This window comes from Aquarana catesbeiana, linkage group LG03 (assembly GCF_042186555.1).
Source record: "Aquarana catesbeiana isolate 2022-GZ linkage group LG03, ASM4218655v1, whole genome shotgun sequence".
NCBI classification, from domain to species: Eukaryota; Metazoa; Chordata; class Amphibia; order Anura; family Ranidae; genus Aquarana; species Aquarana catesbeiana.
Window position 1 is genome coordinate 683,917,524 of NC_133326.1, and position 21,900 is coordinate 683,939,423.

A 21,900-nucleotide genomic window follows, 5' to 3' on the forward strand; every position below is an offset into this window, starting at 1 on the left:
ATAGATACATAGAGAGATAGACTGGTAATTAGGTAGAGATGGATGGATAGATAATTAGATAGATAGATAGACAGTTGAGTAACGGATACAGACAGACCATGTGACCAGTGACAGTGCGGTATGTACAGAGCTGCGTTGCGGTATTAGCGCTCTGCGCAGGACGTGTCACCGATCGCTGGTGCTGACACAGAGTTTGTTCTGGGCTGCGAGGTCGGGGGAAGGGGAATATTGCGCTCGGCATCTGCCTTGTGTGTTTTCCTCGGTGCAGAACAGATATTGGCAACATGAAATCATTAGTCTGCAAATGTTCTCGCCTGGAGGCACGGGAGGCAATTCTACACAGCGAATCTCTCATCAGCCCCCTCTGTGCGCCCATCATCTCTCTGTATCATCTCCTCGCTGTGCCTGGAGCCGCACTGACCTCTCATCACTTGGCACCATTATACAAACACTTCTCCGATATGTCCCTATATACCAGAACACCACATTACCCCTGCCATGGCACGTCACTCCATATGGGTCCTGTACTGTACACCTATTTCTATGACCCACAGCTAGGCACACCAGTCTCTGTACCAGAGGAGCTTACACTCTGTCTCCCCACAGTCACACACTATTATTATTATACATTTACAGTATATAGCTCTGACATATACCGCAGTGCTGTACAGAGACCATTGAACCAGTCACATCAGTCTCTGTACCAGAGAAGCATTGTATCTAAAAGAGAAATAAGTAGAAAAAAAAAGAAGTCTGTGAAAAAAATGAAATGGCTAGATCAGGATGTGATCTATGTCAGGGTCAGTGTTAGGGTCAAGGTCAGGGTCAAAGGTCAGTGTGTTTTAGGTAGGATTAAAAAAAGTAAAATGTGCACTTTTGTTTCTGGGTTGTACTACGGTTACAAACAAATATACACATGTGTTATTAGATAATAATTAAAAAAAATCAAAAGATATCTATTACCATTTACCATCAAATGAAAGCCCAATTGGTCCTGAAAAAAAACAAGGTATAATCCACCTGGATACACTATGGGGTCTTTTTATAAAAATATTCATTGACGCATTCCTGCAAGCTGAAGGGAATGTCACTGTATGTTTTCTAATAGATTGATTCCTGTATCATTGACTCCATCTAGTGGCCAAAATGTGGTATTTTTCTTCATTGAGGAGTTTTAGAAAGCTATACTGCATTATGGACACCAGATGTGGCCACTATATTTGTTGTATGAATGTCAGAAACAAGCTGAAGAAAATTTCACTGTATGTTATCTAATAGAATCATTTCTGTATCTTCAGCTCCATCTAGTGGCCAAAATGTGGTATTTTTCTTCATTGAGGTGTTTTAGAAAGCTATACTGCATTTTGGCCACTAGATGGAGCTGAAGCTACAAAAATTATTTTATTAGATAATATACAGTGAAATTTCCTTCAGCTTGTTTCTGACATTCATACAACAAATGTTTTACAAATAGACACCTAATAATAGACTCCTAATATTGTTGCAAAGATATGTACAGTTTTGCTAACACACGTCATAGTTGAAAAGCTGGGCATTAAAAGATTTGACCTTCATCATTAAGGGGTTATAGACGGGTGGACAGAAGTATCAGTTGTGGGAAATTGAGCTGTGAGTGGTTCCTGGAATTGTGAGCTATAATGCTGAAAAGGAGACCTTGGAGTGCTTGGAATACTCCACCATTCCTGCAGGTAACAGTCCTGCCCACCTGTTTTTCTCGGTGTCTCCTTTCCACCTCCATATAACTTATATGTGCTTGTGTCTTCCAGAAACCCAACCTAAAGCAAAGGATCGTTCTGAGCCAACTGACATCGGAAGGGTACACGCCAGAGGTGGATGATGCACTGGAGCGCTTTGCATCAGACGTCAGCCAGGAGGCGCTGTTCGTGTACTTTGACCCTCAACATGTCCTTCATGCCGAGTCCAGTGCTCCAGCACAAGTGCGTAACATCCCGGGCATGTACTGCTTTGCCCTACGATACAGGGTCCTATTTATTAACCACTTAAAGACCGCCCACTGTATATATATATTGCGGCAGGGCGGCTCTATTGCGCAAAACCACGTACCTGTACGTCATTTCGTGCAATAGATACTGTGGGCACGCGCGTGCGCCTGCGGCATGGAGGGGGAGCCAATCAGCGGGTCCGGAGGACCCGAAGTCTGCCGGCCACCCGCGATCGCTCCACAGAGAGGCAGAACAGCAGAACTCCCAACTGTCCCTGATTTCGAGGGACTGTCCTTGATTTGGAACAATGTCCCTCTGTCCCTCATTCCTCCACATTTGTCCCTCATTTTGGCCTGCTCTATATAAATGTATATAAAATGCACTTTTTATCTATCAAAAAGTGTTTTCCAGCACTAAACCTTTCATCTGATTTCTAAATTTCTGCATTTGTAAATTCCAAGAGCCAATATAAAGGAATAGTAGTGGTGAAAAAAAAGCACTTGTGGGTTTAACCAATCTTGTTTTTTTTGTACAATTCTCCTTTAAGGGGGCGTGGCAGGGGGGTGTGTCCTATGCCTGCCTACTTTTGATGGTGGGTGTCCCTCATTCCCATCTCAAAAAGTTGGGAGGTATGAGAACAGATTCCTGTTCTGACAGGGAAGTACACAGTGATCTTCTGTGTTCTTCCTGTCAGTCCATCCCCCACACAGTTAGAAATCACCCCCTAGGGATCGCCCCTGATGTTAACCCTTTCCCTGTCAGTGTCATTTATACAGTAACAGTGCATTTTTTTAGCACTGATCACTGTAATAATGTCACTGGTTCCCAAAAAGTGTCAGTGTCAGATCTGTCTGCTACAATGTCTCAGTCCCACTAAAAATCGCCAATCGCCGCTATTACCAGTAAAAACAATAAAACATTTTTTAAAGTCCCTAAATCTATCCCCTATTTCAGGGATATGCAATTAGAAGACCTCCAGCTGTTGCAAAACTACAAGTCCCATCATGCCTCTGCCTCTCTGTGTCATGCTTGTGGCTGTCAGAGTCTTGCTATGCCTCATGGGACCTGTAGTTCTGCAACAGCTGGAGGTCCGCTAATTGCATATCCCTGCCCTATTTTGTAGATGCGATAGGCAATCAATATACGCTGATTAGGATTTTTTTTACCAAAAATATTTAGAAGAATACATATTGGCCTAAATTGATGAAGAAATTTGATTAAAAAAAAATTTTTTTTGGATATGTGTTATAGGAAAAAGTAAAAAATATTGTTTTGTTTTTTTTTCACATTTTTTTTTTTTTAACCAAAAACATGTAGAAGAATACATATCGGCCTAAACTGAGAAGAAAAATCGCTTTTTAAAAAAAAAAAAAAAAATGGGGATATTTATTATAGCAAAAAAGTACAAAATATTGTGTTTTTTTTTCAAAATTGTCGGTCTTTTTTTGTTTATAGCGCAAAAAATGTAAAAACCGCAGAGGTGATCAAATACCACCAAAAGAAAAAATGTATTTGTGTCCAACGTCGTACAACCGCGCAATTGTCAGTTAAAGTAACGCAGTGCCGTAAAATTGGCCTGGTCATTAAGGGGTAAAACCTTCCGGGCCTGAAGTGGTTAAATGCCCCAATTGATAATCCACCACTCTGTAAAACCATAGTTGACATATCCAGCTGCTCTGGACATTTTTGAGACTTGTTCTGCAATAAAAAAGAAAAAAAAACATTTACAGGTATGAAGATCTTTAAGTCCAGCTTCAGGTTGGGCAAATAAAAAATAAAAAAAATGACTCCACAGCAGTAGGTAAAGTCGAAGGCCCCTTTCACATGGGCTGTCCAATCAGGTTCTTCTGTCAGTTTTTCAGACCTGATCAGACGCTCCATTCATCTCTATGGAGCAGGGGATGTCCTCTGACACTTGCCGATATCTGATCTGATCCAAATCCAGACGGGTGGTGGTCCCATTTTTTGTCCTTCTGGCCGATCGGATTGGATCAGATGAAAACTCCCCATAGAGGAGAGCGGGACTCTGACAGGTCCGTCTCAACACAGTGAACGGAGATGGACCTGTCATCCGCCTGCTCAGCGGGGATCAGCAGATCGTTCCCCCGCCGAGCAAGCAGAGTCCATCAAATGGATCTGATCTGGGTGAAAGGGGCCCAATTGAACTCTCTATTTAAATCAGCTGAAGGCATTCCAGGTGTATCAAAACAAAAGGGTTCAGTGCCTTACAGTTCATTTTCTTTCTAAAGCAGCCACAGCTGAGTAGAGAGTAGAAAAGGCCGTCCCCTGCCAGCATGCTACAGGAAAGGAGCATTTCTCTCTGTGTGGAAACAGTGGTCTCTCTGCAGGGGTCCCACACGCCACCTGCTGAGTCAGAACTATATAGCTGCAATTAGCAAAGCTTGTGTTCCCTGCAGATTGGAGAGCTCTGGTTCTAAATCAGTAGGGGGGGGGGGGGGGGTGCGAAGCCTCTGCAAGACCACTGCTTGCACACAGAAAGCAAAGGTCCTTCTCTGCAGAATGAAAGAACCCACAGTCTGAATAGAAAAGTCTGTCCCCTGCCAGCATGCTACAGGAAAGGACCATTGATATCTTTGTGGAAGCAGTGGTTTCTCTGCAGAGGTCTGATACGCCCCCTCCTGAGTCAGAACTTTAGTGCTGTAATTAGCAATGCTCATGCTCCCTGCTGATTGGAGAGCTCTGGTTCTATCTCAGTGTGGGGGTAGGCGAAGCCTCTGCACGGCCACAGCTTGCACACAGAAAACAAGGGTCCTTCTCTGCAGCATGAAAGGCTCCATAGTCTGAGAAGAAAAGCCTGTCCCTTGCCAGCATGCTGCAGAGAAGTACCCTTGCTCTCTGTGTGTAAGCAGTGGTCTCCTCACAGAGATTCAATGTGCCCCCTCCTGTGTTCGAGCTCTGCAGCATGAGCTTTGCTAATTACAGAACTATAGTTCGGATTCAGAATGCTAATTTGTATCTTTGCAAATGATCAGCTGCTAACGTTACGCATGTCTCATAACCATGCAAAATAGTTAAACCAAATTGTACACATGCTGCGCTTATCAAAATAAAAATGTAAGAAATTTCTACTAAAATATTAATAAAGTGATATTGTGCTTAACATACAAAATATACAAAATCTATTACCGTATATACTCGAGTATAAGTCGAGGCCCTAATTTACCACAAAAAAATGGCAAAAACGTATTGACCCCAGTATAAGACGAGGGTGAGAAATGCACAGCTACTGTAAGTGGAAAAAGAGGGTCAACAATGCCCATTTGCAGCCATAGGTCCCCCGAACTTCAAACTCGGTAGTTCAGGGTTCCTAGATGCCCCCTAGCTGCAGCCAAAATTTGGGGTCTCTGAACCAAAATGACATTGCTGCAGATGGACACAGTTGACCGAATTTGGGGCCCCGTATCTTGGGGCCACTTAGTGCTAAGAACCCCAAATTTGGTGTACAAACCCAGTGGAACTAGCACCATAAAATATCCAAAGCTGGGGTTTCTAGCACCAAGTGGCCCTGAGATACAGGGCCCCAAATATCAGTTCAGAAAATGTCAAGCACTTTTCTGTAGTAGAGAATGACATTTTCTGAACCGGATTTGGGGCCCCGTATGTCGGTGCCACTTGGTGCTAGGAACTCCATCTTTGGATATGTTATGATACCCATTCCACTGGGTTTGCACACCAAATTTGGGTTTCCTAGCACCAAGTGGCCCTGAGATACGGGGCCCCAAAGTTGGTTCAGAAAATGTCAAGCACTTTTCTGCAGCAGAGAATTACATTTTCTGAACAGATTTTGGGGCCCCGTATCTCGGAGCCACTTAGTGCTAGGAACTCCATCTTTGGATATGTTGTGGTACCCGTTCCACTGGGTTTGCAAACCAAATTTGGGATTCCTAGCACCAAGTGGCCCTGAGATACGGGGCCCCAAATTCGGTTTTGGAAAATGAAATTTTTTGTTGCAGAATAGTGCTTGACTCAAGTATAAGTCGAGGGGGGCACATTCAGCACAAAAAAATGTGCTGAAAAACTCGACTTATACTCGAGTATATACGGTAATACTATACACTGATGTGCAATAAACTTCAATGAATGAATAAATAGGTAAAAGTGCTCCAATCAGCCTGTGTATTGCAAATATTCCACAAAGCGTGTGCAATTTTCAAACATTAATAGATAATTCAAAACAAACATCCATGCGATTTAGTGTTGCATCCATGCATTTCAGTGCTGCATCTATGCAATATGGTGTTAGTGCAATGTTCAAACAATAAAAAGTTAAAAAATACAAAAAAACGCATCCATGCGATTTGGTGCTGCATCCATGTGATTCTGTGCAATTCAGTGCTGTGTTGCTGTGCAATGATCAAATTAACAGTCCACAGATCTTCCACAATCCATTCATGTGTTATTGTGAACACAAACGAAAGTGCTGTGTGCTCATACAAGTGCTCCCCCCCAGGTGATAGCCCCTCACCTTAGGGCGTGTGACCTTGCAATTAAGCTTGGTCAGAATGCGCCTTAGAACCTCTATGGGTTCGATGTTATATGCAGGGTCCTGGATACGGGACAAACGGGACTGCTGTGAGGAACAGAGGCACCAGTGCAAATCTATCCAGGACCCTGCATATAACATCAAACCCAGAGAGGTTCTAAGGCGCATTCTGACCAAGCTTAATTGCAAGGTCACACGCCCTAAGGTGAGGGGCTATCACCTGGGGGGGCACTTGTATGAGCACACAGCCCTTTCGTTTGTGTTCACAATAACACATGAATGGATTGTGGAAGATCTGTGGACTGTTAATTTGATCATTGCACAGCAACACAGCACTGAATTGCACAGAATCACATGGATGCAGCACCAAATCGCATGGATGCGTTTTTTTGTATTTTTTAACTTTTTATTGTTTGAACATTGCACTAACACCATATTGCATAGATGCAGCACTGAAATGCATGGATGCAACACTAAATCGCATGGATGTTTGTTTTGAATTATCTATTAATGTTTGAAAATTGCACAAGCTTTGTGGAATGTTTGCAATACACAGGCTGATTGGAGCACTTTTACCTATTTATTCATTCATTGAAGTTTATTGCACATCAATGCATAGTATTCATAGATTTTGTATATTTTGTATGTTAAGCACAATATCACTTTATTAATATTTTAGTAGAAATTTCTTACATTTTTATTTTGATAAGCGCAGCGTGTGTACAATTTGGTATAGTTCTGATTCAACAGGGGGGAGTGTCGGACCTCTGCAGAGAGACCACTGCTGCCACACCGAGAGCAAAGTCTTTCTCTGCAGCTTGCTGGCAGGGGGAAGGATTCTTTACTCAAGATGTGGCTGCTTTAGATAGAAAATGAACTGGAAGACTTTGCATACCCTTTGTTATGATGCACATGTATTTAGCCAATTTAAACTAAGGGTTCAATTAGGCTTTAACCAGTCCCCGCCTGGCCTATAGTCAAATGACAGCCAGACGGGACTTTTGTCGTTCCAGGTGGACGTCATATGACGTCCTCCAATAACGCGCCTCTCGCATGGCCACGGTCCTGCACTGCGGCCCCATCTGTCACTGGCTGTGTCCGCCGGACACAGACGATGACTGATCACTGTACCGGCCTGCTGCTGGTACCATGTGATTGCTGCGGCCAATCACAGCAGATCACATGACAATTGTAAACAATGAATGACTTCCTTTCATGCCATCCATTGTGTACAATTGTGTTGCTAGCTGTGATTGGTCACAGTGATCACATGGTACAGACAGAGCCAATCCTAAAACAAATAAATAAACTTTATGCTAAAATAATTGTCCAGTGTCCTTTATATATTATTCACTTGCTTTATATTCTATGTGCTTCTGCTATTTCTATCCTGTGCTTCTGTATTTCAGCCTTTATTTGTTTAGGATATGCATGGTTTGCATAGATTAAACACACGGATTAATGCACTTTAAATGTGCACTTTTTATTTTTAATTTTTTTACACATATATGTAATTGATGCACTTGAATTGGATGGTTTGCACAGTGTAAAAGGCCCATATAATTAATGCACTTTATGTAAATGAATTTGTATATATATGATATTGGTGGATGATCTTGTACTGGTTTAGGATACTTAGGGGTTTTTCTAGCTCTGCATTAAGATATACTTTTGTTTTATACAAAAAAATTTTGATTTTAGGCAGCTTCTGGTAGAGATATTTTAATAGCGCTGATTTTATTATTTAATACCTGTCCTGTCTGTTCCAGTTTTAGCACAGGATTCCGCTTTTAGGTCAGGCTGATATATTTGGGGATTCCTTTGTACATTTATCTGGATCAGAGCTCTGGCAGTTTTCCTGTCCCTGTCTCTGAAGAGTCACTGTCAGTTCCTGTCCATAGGCGTGCGCACAGGGTGTGCTGGATGTGCCTGGGCGGTGCCCATTCCCCCTGCTTCCTGGTGCCTCCTGCCTTCCGCCTGCAATGATGCCAGCTTCTCTCCTCTCCCGCTGGCTGCTGCAGGGGATGTTTTAGTATGTAAAGAGGTGGAAGGGGCTGATAAATATTTAATTTACCAACCCCTTCCTTTTCTAAATGAACACAGTGGGTGATTGGTACTGAACGCTCTGGTGTTCATTCTTAACTGAAGTACAGTAAACTATGTTAACTATGCTTCAGTTTGGGAATGAACAGGAAGCCTCTCAGCACAGAGCACTTCCCATTTGTCCTCTGTCCCGTGCAGCTGAGGCTGCAGAGAAATGGACCGGGGAATCTCTGTCCTTAGTCCCTTTCTCTGTCCCAAAAGTGAGACATCAGGGGTCTCTTTTGGCCCTTGATATTTCACCAAAGCCTGATTGGAGGAGAGACAGAGTAAGGGGCCACAGGGCCCTAATTCGGACTTTACAGGCAAGATGGACAATGATATAGTACAAAAATATATTTTCTTAACAATAAGTCATATCAAACAGGTCAAGTAAAAAAGAATTAAAAACATACAATAGGCATATGATAATAATGAGTATCTAATGTAAACAAGAAAGTTGACATCAAATTAAAAAAAGTCAACTTTTTTGTTTACACTAGATACTCATTATTATCATATGTCTATCGTATGTTTTTAATTCTTTTTTACTTGACCTGTTTGATATGACTTATTGTTAATAAAATACATTTTTGTACTATATCATTGTCCATCTTGCCTGTAAAGTCTGAATTAGGGCCCTGTGGCCCCTTACTCTTTCTCTCCTCCAATCAAGTTTATACGGATGTGGCTTTAGGAGTGTTATTTCAACACTAGGGCCCCCCAACAGTGCCCTAAAAAAAAAAAAAAATGTAAAAAAAAAAAAAAAAAATGTTTTTAACCGCTTTCCAGCTGCCTCATGCAGATGTTCTGCGGCAGGAGGGCACGTACAGGCAGATTAACGTACCTGTACGTTGCCCTTTAAGAGGCGGCTCGTGGGAGCGGTGATCAGTGATGTGTCACACACAGCCCCTCCCCTCCACAGTTAGAACCACTCCCTAGGACACACTTAACCCCTACAGCACCACCTAGTGGTTAACCCCTACACTGCCAGTGACATTTTTACAGTAATCAATGCAATTTTATAGCATTGATCGCTGTATTAATGACAATGGTCCCAAAAATGTGTCAAAATTGTCCGATGTGTCCGCAATAATGTCACAGTCACGATAAAAATCGCTGATCGCCGCCATTACTAGTAGAAAAAAAAAAATTATCAATAAAAATGCCATAAAACTATCCCCTATTTTGTAGACGCTATAACATTTGCGCAAGCCAATTTTGGGGTACATCTATCGGGAAATGGCTGGTGTTGGCGCTTCAATCATCACGGCACCGTGGTTGTTATGGTGTCAGGATGATTGAAGCGCATTATTACTATTATTACATTGTTATAAAAAGGAGCCCCGAGTGTGTCACTTGCCACAGTCGCCTGCCACCAGATGCAGATTGTCACTTGCCATGTCACTTGCCACGTCGCCTGTCACCAGATGCAGATTGTCACTTGCCATGTCACTTGCCACATCGCCTGTCACCAGATGCAGATTGTCACTTGCCACGTCGCCTGCCACGCCTTGCGGATTGTCACTTGCCACGTCACCTGTGACCAGATGCAGATTGTTACTTGCCACGTCACCTGCCACATGTTGCGGATTGTCACTTGCCACGTCGCCTGTCACCAGATGCAGATTGTCACTTTCCATGTCACTTGCCACGTCGCCTGTCACCAGATGCAGATTGTCACTTGCCACGTCGCCTGCCACATGTTGCGGATTGTCACTTGCCACGTCGCCTGTCACCAGATGCAGATTGCCACTTGCCACGTCGCCTGTCACAAGATGCAGATTTTCATTTGCCACGTCACCTGTCACCAGATGCAGATTGTCACTTGCCACGTCGCCTGTCACCAGATGCAGATTGTCACTTGCCACGTCACTTGCCACGTTGCCTGTCACCAGATGCAGATTGTCACTTGCCATGTCGCCTGTCACCAGATGCGGATTGTCACTTGCCACGTCACCTGCCAGTCACTTTCCTGCTAAGGTGGTCTCTTGTATCCCAGAGTCAGGCAGCAGAGAGATGGTGTAATCTCTCTGCTGCCGCAGCTGCCTGCATGGTGAGGGGGGAACTGCAGGGATGCAGGGCGGGCACCGGGCGGTGAGAGATGATGTCATCTCTCTGCTCCCCCGCCCGCCAGCTCCTTGATTGGCCAGCAACCCACAAACACATCGATCGGCACATCTCACCAACTGAGCCGCCGGGCCAGCCCGCTGTCTCTCTCCTGCGGAGCCGCCCGCCGGCTCTCTCACCTATGGAGCCGCCCGGTGGCTCTCTCATCCGCAGAGCCGCCCGCCGGCTCTCTCATGGAGCCGCCCGCCGGCTCTCTCACCCGCGGTGCCACCTGCCGGCTCTCTCACCCGCGGAGCCGCCCGCCGGCTCTCTCACCTATGGAGCTGCCCGGTGGCTCTCTCATCCGCAGAGCCGCCTGCCGGCTCTCTCACTTAGGGAGCCGTCTGCCGGCTCTCTCACGGAGCCACCCGCCGGCTCTCTCACCTGCGGTGCCGCCTGCCGGCTCCCTCACCCGCGGTGCCGCCTGCCGGCTCTCTCACCCGCGGATCTACCCGCCAGCTCTCTCACTCACCCTCATTCTCGGAGGGGGCAATTGCCCCGTTGCCCCCCCGGATCCGCCCCTGATTGCGATTTTTTTTTACCAAAAATATGTAGAAGAATACGTATTGGCCTAAACTGAGGGAAAAAAATGTTTTTTAATATATTTTTTGGGGATATTTTTTATAGCAAAAAGTAAAAAATAATGCGTTTTTTTTCAAAATTGTCGCTATTTTTTGTTTTGTTATATTTTTTGTTTATAGCGCAAAAAATAAAAACCGCAGAGGTGATCAAATACCACCAAGAAAGCTCTATTTGTGTGAAAAAAAGGACGTCAATTTTGTTTGGGTGCCACGTCGCACGACCGCGCAATTGTCAGTTAAAGCGACACAGTGCCGAATCGCAAAAAGTGCTCTGGTCAGGAAGGGGGTAAATGCTTCCAGGGCTGAAGTGGTTAAATAATAAAAAAAATAATAAAAATACACTGTCCACTGACTTAGTGATATACACGCATGTGTGTTTGTGCTCTGGGATGCACACCCTAATGCAGTAGGCTGTGTACACCAAAGGTCCTGTCTGTTCCAGTTAGCACAAAACTCTGCTTTCAGGTCAGGCCGGTATATTTGGGGAATCCTTGTGGAGTTATCTGGACCAGAGCTGTGGTGGTTTTCCCATCCCCGTCTTTGGAGACTCATTGTTGTCAGTGACTTGCAGGCTTTTTTGCACTGTTTTATAGGCTGTGCCTGTGGTTTTGTTACAGACATGGTTGTATCTGATAGGTCTTTTCATAAAGAATGAGAAAAGTAGAAGGTTTACTTTAAACAAGATAACGTGCATAGTACCATATATTAAATACCCTCCATCTAAACCTTCTTTTCAGAACGTGGAGCAGCTCTTCTACTTTGTACGTAAGGAGCGGGCACCCCTCACCCCCGAGAATCTGGAAGAAAACTTGCAGTTTGGCTCTGTGAGAGGGTCCCACATCGCTGCCCTGCTGAGACTGATGAACGGGATCTATGCCCCCTACATCTTCGGGAACACCAGCTGGCCTGAGAGCATACGCAACAATTTCTCCGCCAACATTCATCGATTCCTGGCTGCACTGACAGGTAGACCTCTGCCCCCTGCAACCACCATCTCTTGTCCTTATGAAGAGCTAACAATGTCTGCTATGAATTTTAGTCCTTAAAGTCGTATTAATCTTTTATCAGCTGTTTGCGCGGAAGCAGTAGTTTCTCTGCAGAAGTCCTACATGCCCCCTGCTGAGTCAGACCTTTAGGCTCTACAATCAGCTCATGCTTCATGCTAATTGCATACCTCCCAACTTGTTGAGATGGGAATGAGGGACACCTATCAGCAAAAGTAGGCAGGCATAGGACACACCCCCTGCCACTCCCACTTAAGGAAGAATTGTACAAAAAAACAAGATTGGTTAAACCCACAAGTGATTTTTTTACCACTACTATTCCTTTATATTGGCTTTTGGAATTTATAAATGCAACAATTTAGAAATCAGATGAAAGGTTTAGCACTGGAAAACACTTTTTGATAGATAAAAAGTGCATTTTATATTTAACTCTATAGATCAGACCAAAATGAGGGACAAATGAGGGGGAATGAGGGACAGAGAGACATTGCTCCAAATCAGGGACAGTCCCTCGAAATCAGGGACAGTTGAGAGCTATGCTAATTGGGGGAGGGGGGGGGTTCTAAAACTGGATCAGTAAAATCTGGAGCTGCTATGCATAATAACCAATCAGCTTCTAGCTTCAGCTTGCTCAGTTAAGGTGATATTTAAAAGGCATGGATAAATAGCAGCCGCTAGCAATAATCAAAGGTAAAACCCAGCAAGCTGGTTGTACCCAAGTTGATCAAGTCGATCAACTTGATACATTCAGCCTGGCTATACACGGTTCAGATCCTGCTGAACTGGCCGAGATTCAAACCGTGTATAGCCGGACTTAGTAAATTCCCCTTATTATACCTGTAGGGGAAAAAAATATCTGTCGAGATGTCACCTGGCCATGTAGAGTTTACATCTTTGGATGCAGCAACTGGTACAGAAAATTCTGCATATCTTTCCCAGTGAATTGTTTTCAGCGGTTGTGAACAAATGGGCTCTTTTAGACCCCTTTCACACTGGGGCGGTTTGCAGGCAGTATTGCGCTAAAAATACCGCCTGCAAACCGCCCCTAAACAGCCTCCGCTGTTTGTTCAGTGTGAAAGCCCGAGGGCTTTCACACTGAAGCAGTGCGCAGGCAGGGCGGTGAAAAAAGTCCTGCAAACCGCTTTTTTTGGAGCAGTGAAGGAGCAGTGTATTCACCGCTCCTTCACCGCTCCTGCCCATTGAAAACAATGGGACAGCGCGGCTATACCGCGGCTATAGCCACGCTGTACGAGGGATTTTAACCCTTTTTCGGCCGCCAGCGGGGGTTAAAACCGCACCGCTAGCGGCCGAATACCGCTGCAAGAACGATGGTACAGCAGCGCTAAAAATAGCGCTGTTTTACCGCCGACGCCCCCACCGCCCCAGTGTGAAAGGGGCCTTAGGCATATTTGGTGGGAGAGCACACTGGTCGTTGTGGAAAAACAAAAAAGAATTGATCGTTTAAAACATGGGTGCATAACCTGTGGCCCTCCAGCTGTTGCGGAACTACAATTCCCATTGCAAGCTGCTGACAGTTACAAGCATGATTCCCAAAGGCAGAGGCATGATAGGAGATGTAGTTCCACAACAGCTGGAGGGCCACAGGTTAAGCACCTATTTTTTAAACTTTATTGTTCAACCCCTTGACAAGTGCAACCTGCAGATTAACCATCAGAGGCAAAGTTTCCTGAGAATGTTCTTCTATGTTTCATAGTGGACAGCCCTGTTACGCTATCCCTTTAAACCCTTTAAACCTGTTTCTTTTTTCCTAACATTATCTCACCCTCATTGTGGTCCATGGCTACAGATTGGCTAAAACCTCAAACCTCAGTTTCCCAAGCCGTACCAAGAATACATTTCATGGAGAACAATGGAAGGATTGTCTGTATTTTAGATGGTTTTATGGAATGATTCTATTGGATTTGTGACACTTGGCCTAATCTGGTATTCCAGCCAAATCTTTTCTTTTGAAAGCGACTCTGTAGGTGAAAAAAAATGTAATAAAAAGCAGCCTGGAAAAGGAAATTGTGATTCCATACCATTCCTGCTCCCAGCGAATCCAGTCTTGGCGCACCCAATGCTGAAATCTTCAACATCCGACACGTCCAGGTGTGTCAGAAATCTGTGCCCCCTGAATGCCATGTCATTGGTATGTTCCTTCAGAGCTAACAAGACTGGAGCTTAGACAAACCAGTGACATTGGATGAAGCCATAGTGCACCGTGTGGGGGGAGGGGTCTTAGACATACAAAACACCTGGAAGTGGGAACCAGAGAGGGGAACCTTGAATTTTACTACAGAACCGTTTTAAGTGAAAAATTATTTTCCCGGATTTTAAACTGGTTGCAAAGGCATTTCATTTTTTACCTCAGTACGTTTACTGCATTAAGGTAAAAAAAATGTCCAAGTATTACCCCCACCCCCCTTCCCGAATACTTAGCCTCACTCGATCCAGCACTGTGCCCCTCCTGTAGCGACTCATTCCTCTCTTCCTGCACTCACAGGAGGAGACATTGGCTCCTGTTGCTGCCAATCAAATTCTGTGAGCAGGGGGCGGGGCCGAGTCACACTGTGTGTGTCTATGTCCGCACACACCCCAACTCAGGAGCAAGTCCACATGTGCGCACCCATAAGAAGTGGCTTCCTATGGTGGCGCATGGAGTAGTGCTGGAGCCAAGAGCTCCAGCAGGGGACACCAGAAGAGGAGGTTCGGGGTAATATGATTGCAGAGAGCAGGTAGTATAACATGTTTATTAAAAAAAAAAATATTTTAGCCTTTACAATAACTTTAAATGCTATAATATAGTTTTAAAATTTCTCCTGAATTGCCAGTATGTTGGTTTAAATGACTGAGAAACTGGCTTACAACTTGATAACACAGGGTAAGCAACCTTTTGAGCCTAATGTGTCGAAAAATGTTAGCAAGAAATTGAGAGTGCCAGGCAGGGTCAAGCATAAGAAATCATGGGACCCCTACAGACTACCTGACAGGGTTCCCCCACATGCCCCCCACCAGTGTCTTTGAACCACCTTCCAGGCACCCATTACAACTCCCAACTTTATAATGTAAAGTAGAATTGCAGCCCAAACATAACTAGTCTTAAAAATGTTCCCTCCCCTGCCGTACGCTGATGAACCTTAGTAAAAACAGATGTATATGCTTGCCTATTTTCAGCATGCTCTGATCTAGTCACATGATCTGGCTCCCCTGTGTCAGCTAACGGTGGCTGTAAGGGAGAGGAGGGACTACCAACCACGGCTGGGACATGGAAGCTTATGGGTGACATCACCGCTTCTCTCCCCTGCAGCCGCCATATAACTGGATCAGAGTGGGCTGAAAACAGGAGGTATATATATCTTTTATACACAGGTTTGTCAGCATAGGTGTTGGAAGGAGAGAGGGAACATTTTAAGACTACTTGGTTTAGATTTGAATTTTACTTTAAGAGGGACACCTCAGGGTGATTAGGTTCTGAGGCATGAGAGGTGTGCCACAGCAAAAGGATGGTTAAATTAGGTTAAATTTTGGGTATGGATTGATAGGTTTAATAGAGTATGAGCTTACTTCCATATACTCCACACACATTCTGCAGTCCTTGTAATATTTAATTACAATGGCAGAAATTATATTCCTACAGGCACACATAAACCTCAGCACAAAAGATCTTTATTTTCAAGGCCAGTGGGGGGTTCTTTGTCACCCCACCAGTGCTTTTTGTAATCCAATAAGAGTCTGGAAGAATGTGCTGTTACACCGTGTGCCTGATTGCAAGCAGACCTCTAACTATAATGGCATGATAATGGAGAAGGCTGTGTGCCGGGATCCCCCCTTTTCTAGCTTGCTCTCCAGTCTGCCTTTCTTTACTACATACTGAATCTGCATCTGATGTGTGTATCCAGGTCAAACCTTCCTGCTGACCCCTCTGTACTGCCTGTACACCCCTATCTGTGGCTGTAAATCTAGATCTGCTAGCTGTAGAAGGGGCTCATGTCACAATTCTGGAGGGGGCTTCCTTGATCACAGCCTGGAACATTCTGAGCTGCCGTCATGAAGGTGGGTGGCCAGAAGCATCGTGCACCAGCAGAAAAGGCATTAAGTACCACCTCAAGCACACTTGCTGGGATTGCCAACCTTTGTTCTAAGGCCCACAGGCCAAATCTGGCCCGCCAGGCCATTTCATGTGGCCTTCGCCCCCAGGGCTTCTTTTTAGCTGGAACGTGGCGGAACTCTGTTTTATCACCTACAGATCATGCCTCCACTCCACACTCACCAATGTCACTTGTAAACACAGAAACCTTCTGTGTTTACAAGAATAGCTTTCCTGTCTGTGGCTCTCACAGATCCCTGCCCTGCACTCACGGCTGGCACAAGGGAGATACAGATGCAAGTGCAGTGTGGTGGGGTGAGGCATCACGTGGTAAGCTGCACTTTAAACCCCATCTGTGCTCGGGTGCACAAATGCCGACCAATGATCTCTTTGCAAGTGAGAGACTAAGGTGGAGCCACCTACACTGCTGGGAGGTACTAGAGCTGGGCCAGGTAGGTGAGATACCAGGAAGCTTTTGGGGAGGGGGGATGAGAGCTGTGGAGGGAGTTGTGTGCAGAGGTGGAGGATGGGTGCTAAGGTGAGAGCCAAGGAGGGGTGGAAGTGAGATGTGGACAGCCTGTGAAAGAGAGCTGAATCCTGCACACTGTGCATAGCACACCCCTAACCCTGAACTCTATGTAACACACTCCTCAACACTGCACTCTGTACACAGCTAACCCCTGAACTTTGCATTCTGTGCATAGGGCACCCCTAAACTACACTCTGTACATAGCGTGCCCCTGAACCCTGCACTTTGTATGTACCGCACATCTGAACTCTGCACTGTGTACATAGGGCATCCTGGAACTCCACACATAATGCACTCCTGGTATTTATTGCCCTTTCAGGATCCTCCTATGGTTGGCCACACCCACTGTTCGATGTGTTTTTTGTGGGGGGGGAGGGGCGGCTTGGGGGTGGTGATTTGGTTGAGTTCCTTATAATAATATGATCACTAGTACACAGCTTTCGAGAGCCAATCACAACAGTTCATCTGAAATTATCACAAGGGATAAACACAATTTTTTTCCCGTAAACACCAGACTGTTCAATTTTTGATTAACCACTTGCTGACCGCGCTATAGCCAAATGATGGCTTCAGTCCAGTTCTGGGGAGGACGTCATATGATGTCCTCCCGTGATCGCGCCTACCACGAACGGCGCGGCGCTTTGTAATCAATGTGTCCTCGGGACACAGCTTATCACAGATCGGGGTAAAGAGCTAATCAGCAGCTCTTTATCATGTGATCAGCTGTGTTCGATCACAGCTGACCACAATGTAAACATAAGCCAGTTATCGCCATTCCTTTCCTCACACTGTCAGCGTGAGGAGAATAGAGGAGAGCTGATAACCGACTTGTGTAAAAGGGACATCTACATTGATAATCATGGCACTGATTATCAGTGTCCTAATTATCAGTGCCCACCAGTGCTGCCAATCAGTGCCTCCTCATCAGCGTCACTTATCAGTGCCGTCTATCAGTGCCCATCAGTACCACCTCTCAGTGCTGCCCATCAGTGCCACCTATCAATGCCCATCAGTGCCGCCTATCAATGCAACCTCATTAGTGCCTCCTCATCAGTGCCCACCAGTGCTGCCTCATTGGTGCCCATCAGTGCCGCCTATCAATGCAACCTCATCAGTGCCGCCTCAATAGTGCCCATCAGTGCAGCCTCATCAGCGCACATCAGTGAAGGAGAAAGATTACCAAAATTTTATAACAAACTATGAAAAACATTATTTTTTCTGTAATTTCCGGTCTTTTTTCTGTTAATTTAGCAAAAAATAAACAACCCAGTGATGATTAAATACCACCAAAAGAAAGATCTCTTTGTGTTAAAAAAAAAATAAAATGTTATATGGGTAGAGTGTAGCATGACCGAGCAATTGTCATTCAAAGTATGACAGTGCTGAAAGCTGAAAATTGGCCTGGGCAGGAAGGGGGTGAAAGTGCCCGGTGGGCCAGTGGTTAATCAGTACAGTATTCATCCAAAAATACAATATTAATACAATACAATACATTACATCAATTCCGAATTTTTTATTTTGTCATACAAGAATTTTTGTAACTTGAGTAAGCTCTTCATTTTTAATATGAGACTAGCATGGAAATAAATAACGTACGATCATTCGTTTGTACCAGGCCAGATGCAACCATAATGCTGATGCAGTCCACAATGAAATTGTGTTTGACACCCTTGTTCTAAGGTAACAATACAAAAAAATCTCTCTAATATAAATACAGATAATAACACACCTGATTGAGCATATAAAGCACCTGACTTTAATACCTAAATACATGCATCGGTACACCAAAGAAGAATAAAACAGAGAAGTAAAAAAGTGTAATAAAAAGTAATATTGTATCTCACAGTGCATCAAATGAACTTGTATAAATCCATCAATACTTCCACTGTGCTTTATGGATGAAATAGACAATGCTGACTTAAACACTAACAAATATGCATCACGTATCCTACCCAGCAGAATACTAAAGCTCCATGGTAGAAATATCTTGAAAATATATCCAATATTTAATTGAATGACTGCTCACGCAGTCCAATACTCTGAATTCGGCTCCGCCGTTCAAACAAAACACAACAGGCTGCAAAGTGAAAAGCTCCAAATAAGTTTTACAGATGAAGGAGGCGGTCAATCCCAAGTCGTACCAATCAATATACTTGAAATCTCCAGTTGGCATAGTGTGTTTAAACCACTTCTATAAACAATCCAGTCCAGCTGCTGTTGAATTCCCAAGCTGTAAGTATGCATAGTATAAAGATAAAGGTTGTAAATTCAATTGCACATGCCATATGTAGCCTCACTCACCCAACTGGGATCAGGCATGGAAGAGTAAATGTTTACCAGGCGTAATAGATAAACTCCATGGTCCTCTTTTATCAAAACTAGTACAGATATGTGGGCTTCCTCCACTTCCATAATAGTAGTCGTATGCTAAACTTCAATCTAGCTTCTATTGGCAGTATACTGTAAATATGGTTCATACGGCTGAGGGAATCTGGACATCATTCTTGTACCACGTAATCGAGCCACATCATCACCAAATGAGTGACACCAACAAGTCTGCACACTACTTTTTAAATGTATTTATTACAGGTATTTATATAGTGGTGACAATTTATGCAGTGCTTTACATATTTTGTACATTCACATCACTCCCTGCCCTCAGTCTAAGCCAGCCTTTCTCAACTTTTTTTTCCCCCAGAGGAACCCCTGAAATATTTGTAGGTTTTAAGGAACCCTTGGTTTACCCTTTTCATTGGGGATCAGTGGGAAAAATGTGGCCCACATTGGTTACCTGTGGAAAGAATGGCCTCCTTACAGTGGTGGTCAGATTGCCACCCTTACAGATAGCTAAAAAGATAACTGAAGTCATGCTGCTGGCTCTGCCAAGTGGTGTTGGCCCTGGAACCCTGGTTGAGAATGGCTCATCTAAGCTATTCCCGCTGACCTTCAGTGTCCAGCAGGATGACCATGGTATTTCTTGCCTGGCAACAGGTAGAACGTTGATTTGGCAGACCAATCTGTCTAGAGGTCACTCAGCCACAGCTGGAGGAACCCCTAACAATCTCTGGAGGAACACTAGAGTTCCACCGAACCCTGGTTGAGAATGGCTGGTCCAAGCTTTTCCCGCTGATCTTCAGTGTCCAGCAGGATGACCATGGTAGAGGTATTTTAGTGACTGGCAACAAGTAGGCTGATCCTTTGGTTGACCAATCCATCTTGAGGACCCCTTTTCCCCAAACAGGGATGTAAAGTTGGTGATTTTTGACACATCATTGGTGAAAGAGGTGCTACATGCTAATTCATTCATACTCTTATATACCATATATTATCTGTAAGTTTGAACTGCATATGTATCCTTGAAAATGTGGACTTTGTTCCAGGAAACATGTTGGTGGAAAATCACGATAAGAGAGATCATCTATGATCTATGCTATGTAACTATTTATGGTTTTAACCAGAACTATTGCTCTGTCAGATGTTCAAAGCTTGGGATTTTTTTTTATAACCTAACCCTGCTTTAAACTTCTCAACAACTTTATGCCTGACCTGTCTGGTGTGTTCCTTGGTCTTCATGATGCTGTTTGTTCACTAAGGTTCTCTAACAAATCTCTGTGGGCTTCACAGAACAGCTGTGTTTATACTGAGATTAAATTACACACAGGACTTCTGAAGGCAAATGGTTCCACTAGATTTTAGTTAGGGGTATCAGAGTAAAGGGGGCTGAAAACAAATGCATGCCACACATTTCACATATTTATTTGTAAAAAATTCTGAAAACCATTTATCATTTTCCTTACACTTCACAATTATGTGCCACTTTGTGTTGGTTTATCACATAAAATCCCAATAAAATACATTTACGTTTTAGGTTGTAACATGACAAAATGGCACTGTATGTACAACCTTATATCTCTCTGTTGGTGAGACCTCTGAGCATCCCCAGGTGTACACATTACTGGAGCCATTACTGGGTTCTCACTCTTCCTACTGGATTTGGAATCAGGTTTGTAATTCACATTAGTTTTTTTCTAACTAGTCCCCCAGCAGCTGTAAAAAAAAAAAAAAAAAAAAGAAAACAGCTTTTGATGCAATGTTCAACTCATCTCTGGCACTGTCCCTTGCAGACTCACCCGCTCTGTAATCCAGCACCAGTTTTTTGGGTTGAATGACGCCTAATGTCACCAAGCCCACTTCCAATGAGTGCAGGGTGTCATGGGCCCACCCCCTAGGAGGGTCATCACCATGGAACTCTGTATTCACATATAATAATGCAGAAAATGGAACTCACACCATTATGTCAGTGACATTGAGGACCACCCAGTGCACGAGAAGACGAGAACCCTACACCTCACATGATCAAAAAAGAGAATATCGGAAAAGGATAAGTATAAAAATAAATGTAAGGTGGGGATCCAGAGGGCAGGGTGGAGTTGGGTTTTAGGTTTATTTTTTGCAGAACCCGAAAAGATGTGGGAATATCTCTGTTGAAGACTGAGGCTCTTAGGTGGGAAGCAAAACCATTGGTTCACTCTTCTAACCAAACTCTGCCTGTAACTGAACTATCGCTTTCGGATGGCTTTATACATTCTACCCTAAATGAATTGCTCAATCGGTAGTACCCCAAACATCCTAACCTATAATTTCTTCTACTCCAGACACCAGGTATAAGTTACAGGGCCAAACTGTCCTTTACATCCCCATTGAGGCCATGAATGTGGAAGCTGAAACCGCCATCAAGGACAAAGAGCTGGTGCAGAGGCTAGAGAGTGAGTATATCTGATATTTATAATGAAAGGGAATGAATAGTGGGCTTTTTATTATTCAGAAAAAACATTTGAAAAAATCATTTTTCTTATTCAGGCAAATATGTAATATTTCATATTATTATTATTATGCATTCTCATTTTCAGTCAGCAAGTGGAGTTGTAGATCGCTTTTCACGTTTTTCAGTTTCTCATTACCCCCTGAAGTAGCACAGAGAGAAATCACGCTCTAGGAAGGTTAATCAGGAACAGACCTCTCCTCCAGGTTGGAAGCCACAGG

At 44.1% G+C, this 21,900-nt stretch overlaps 1 protein-coding gene across 1 annotated transcript in view; it reads left to right on the top strand.

Moving 5' to 3' along the window:
* Positions 1-21,900, top strand: part of LOC141133537 (dynein axonemal heavy chain 2-like) — a 345,338-nt gene that overhangs the window by 36,125 nt on the left and 287,313 nt on the right. Inside the window, exons 4-6 of the mRNA XM_073622980.1 lie at positions 1,788-1,958; positions 11,975-12,203; positions 21,513-21,623. Of these exons, the coding sequence (XP_073479081.1) occupies positions 1,788-1,958; positions 11,975-12,203; positions 21,513-21,623 (511 nt within the window). The remainder of the gene's footprint in view (positions 1-1,787; positions 1,959-11,974; positions 12,204-21,512; positions 21,624-21,900) is intronic.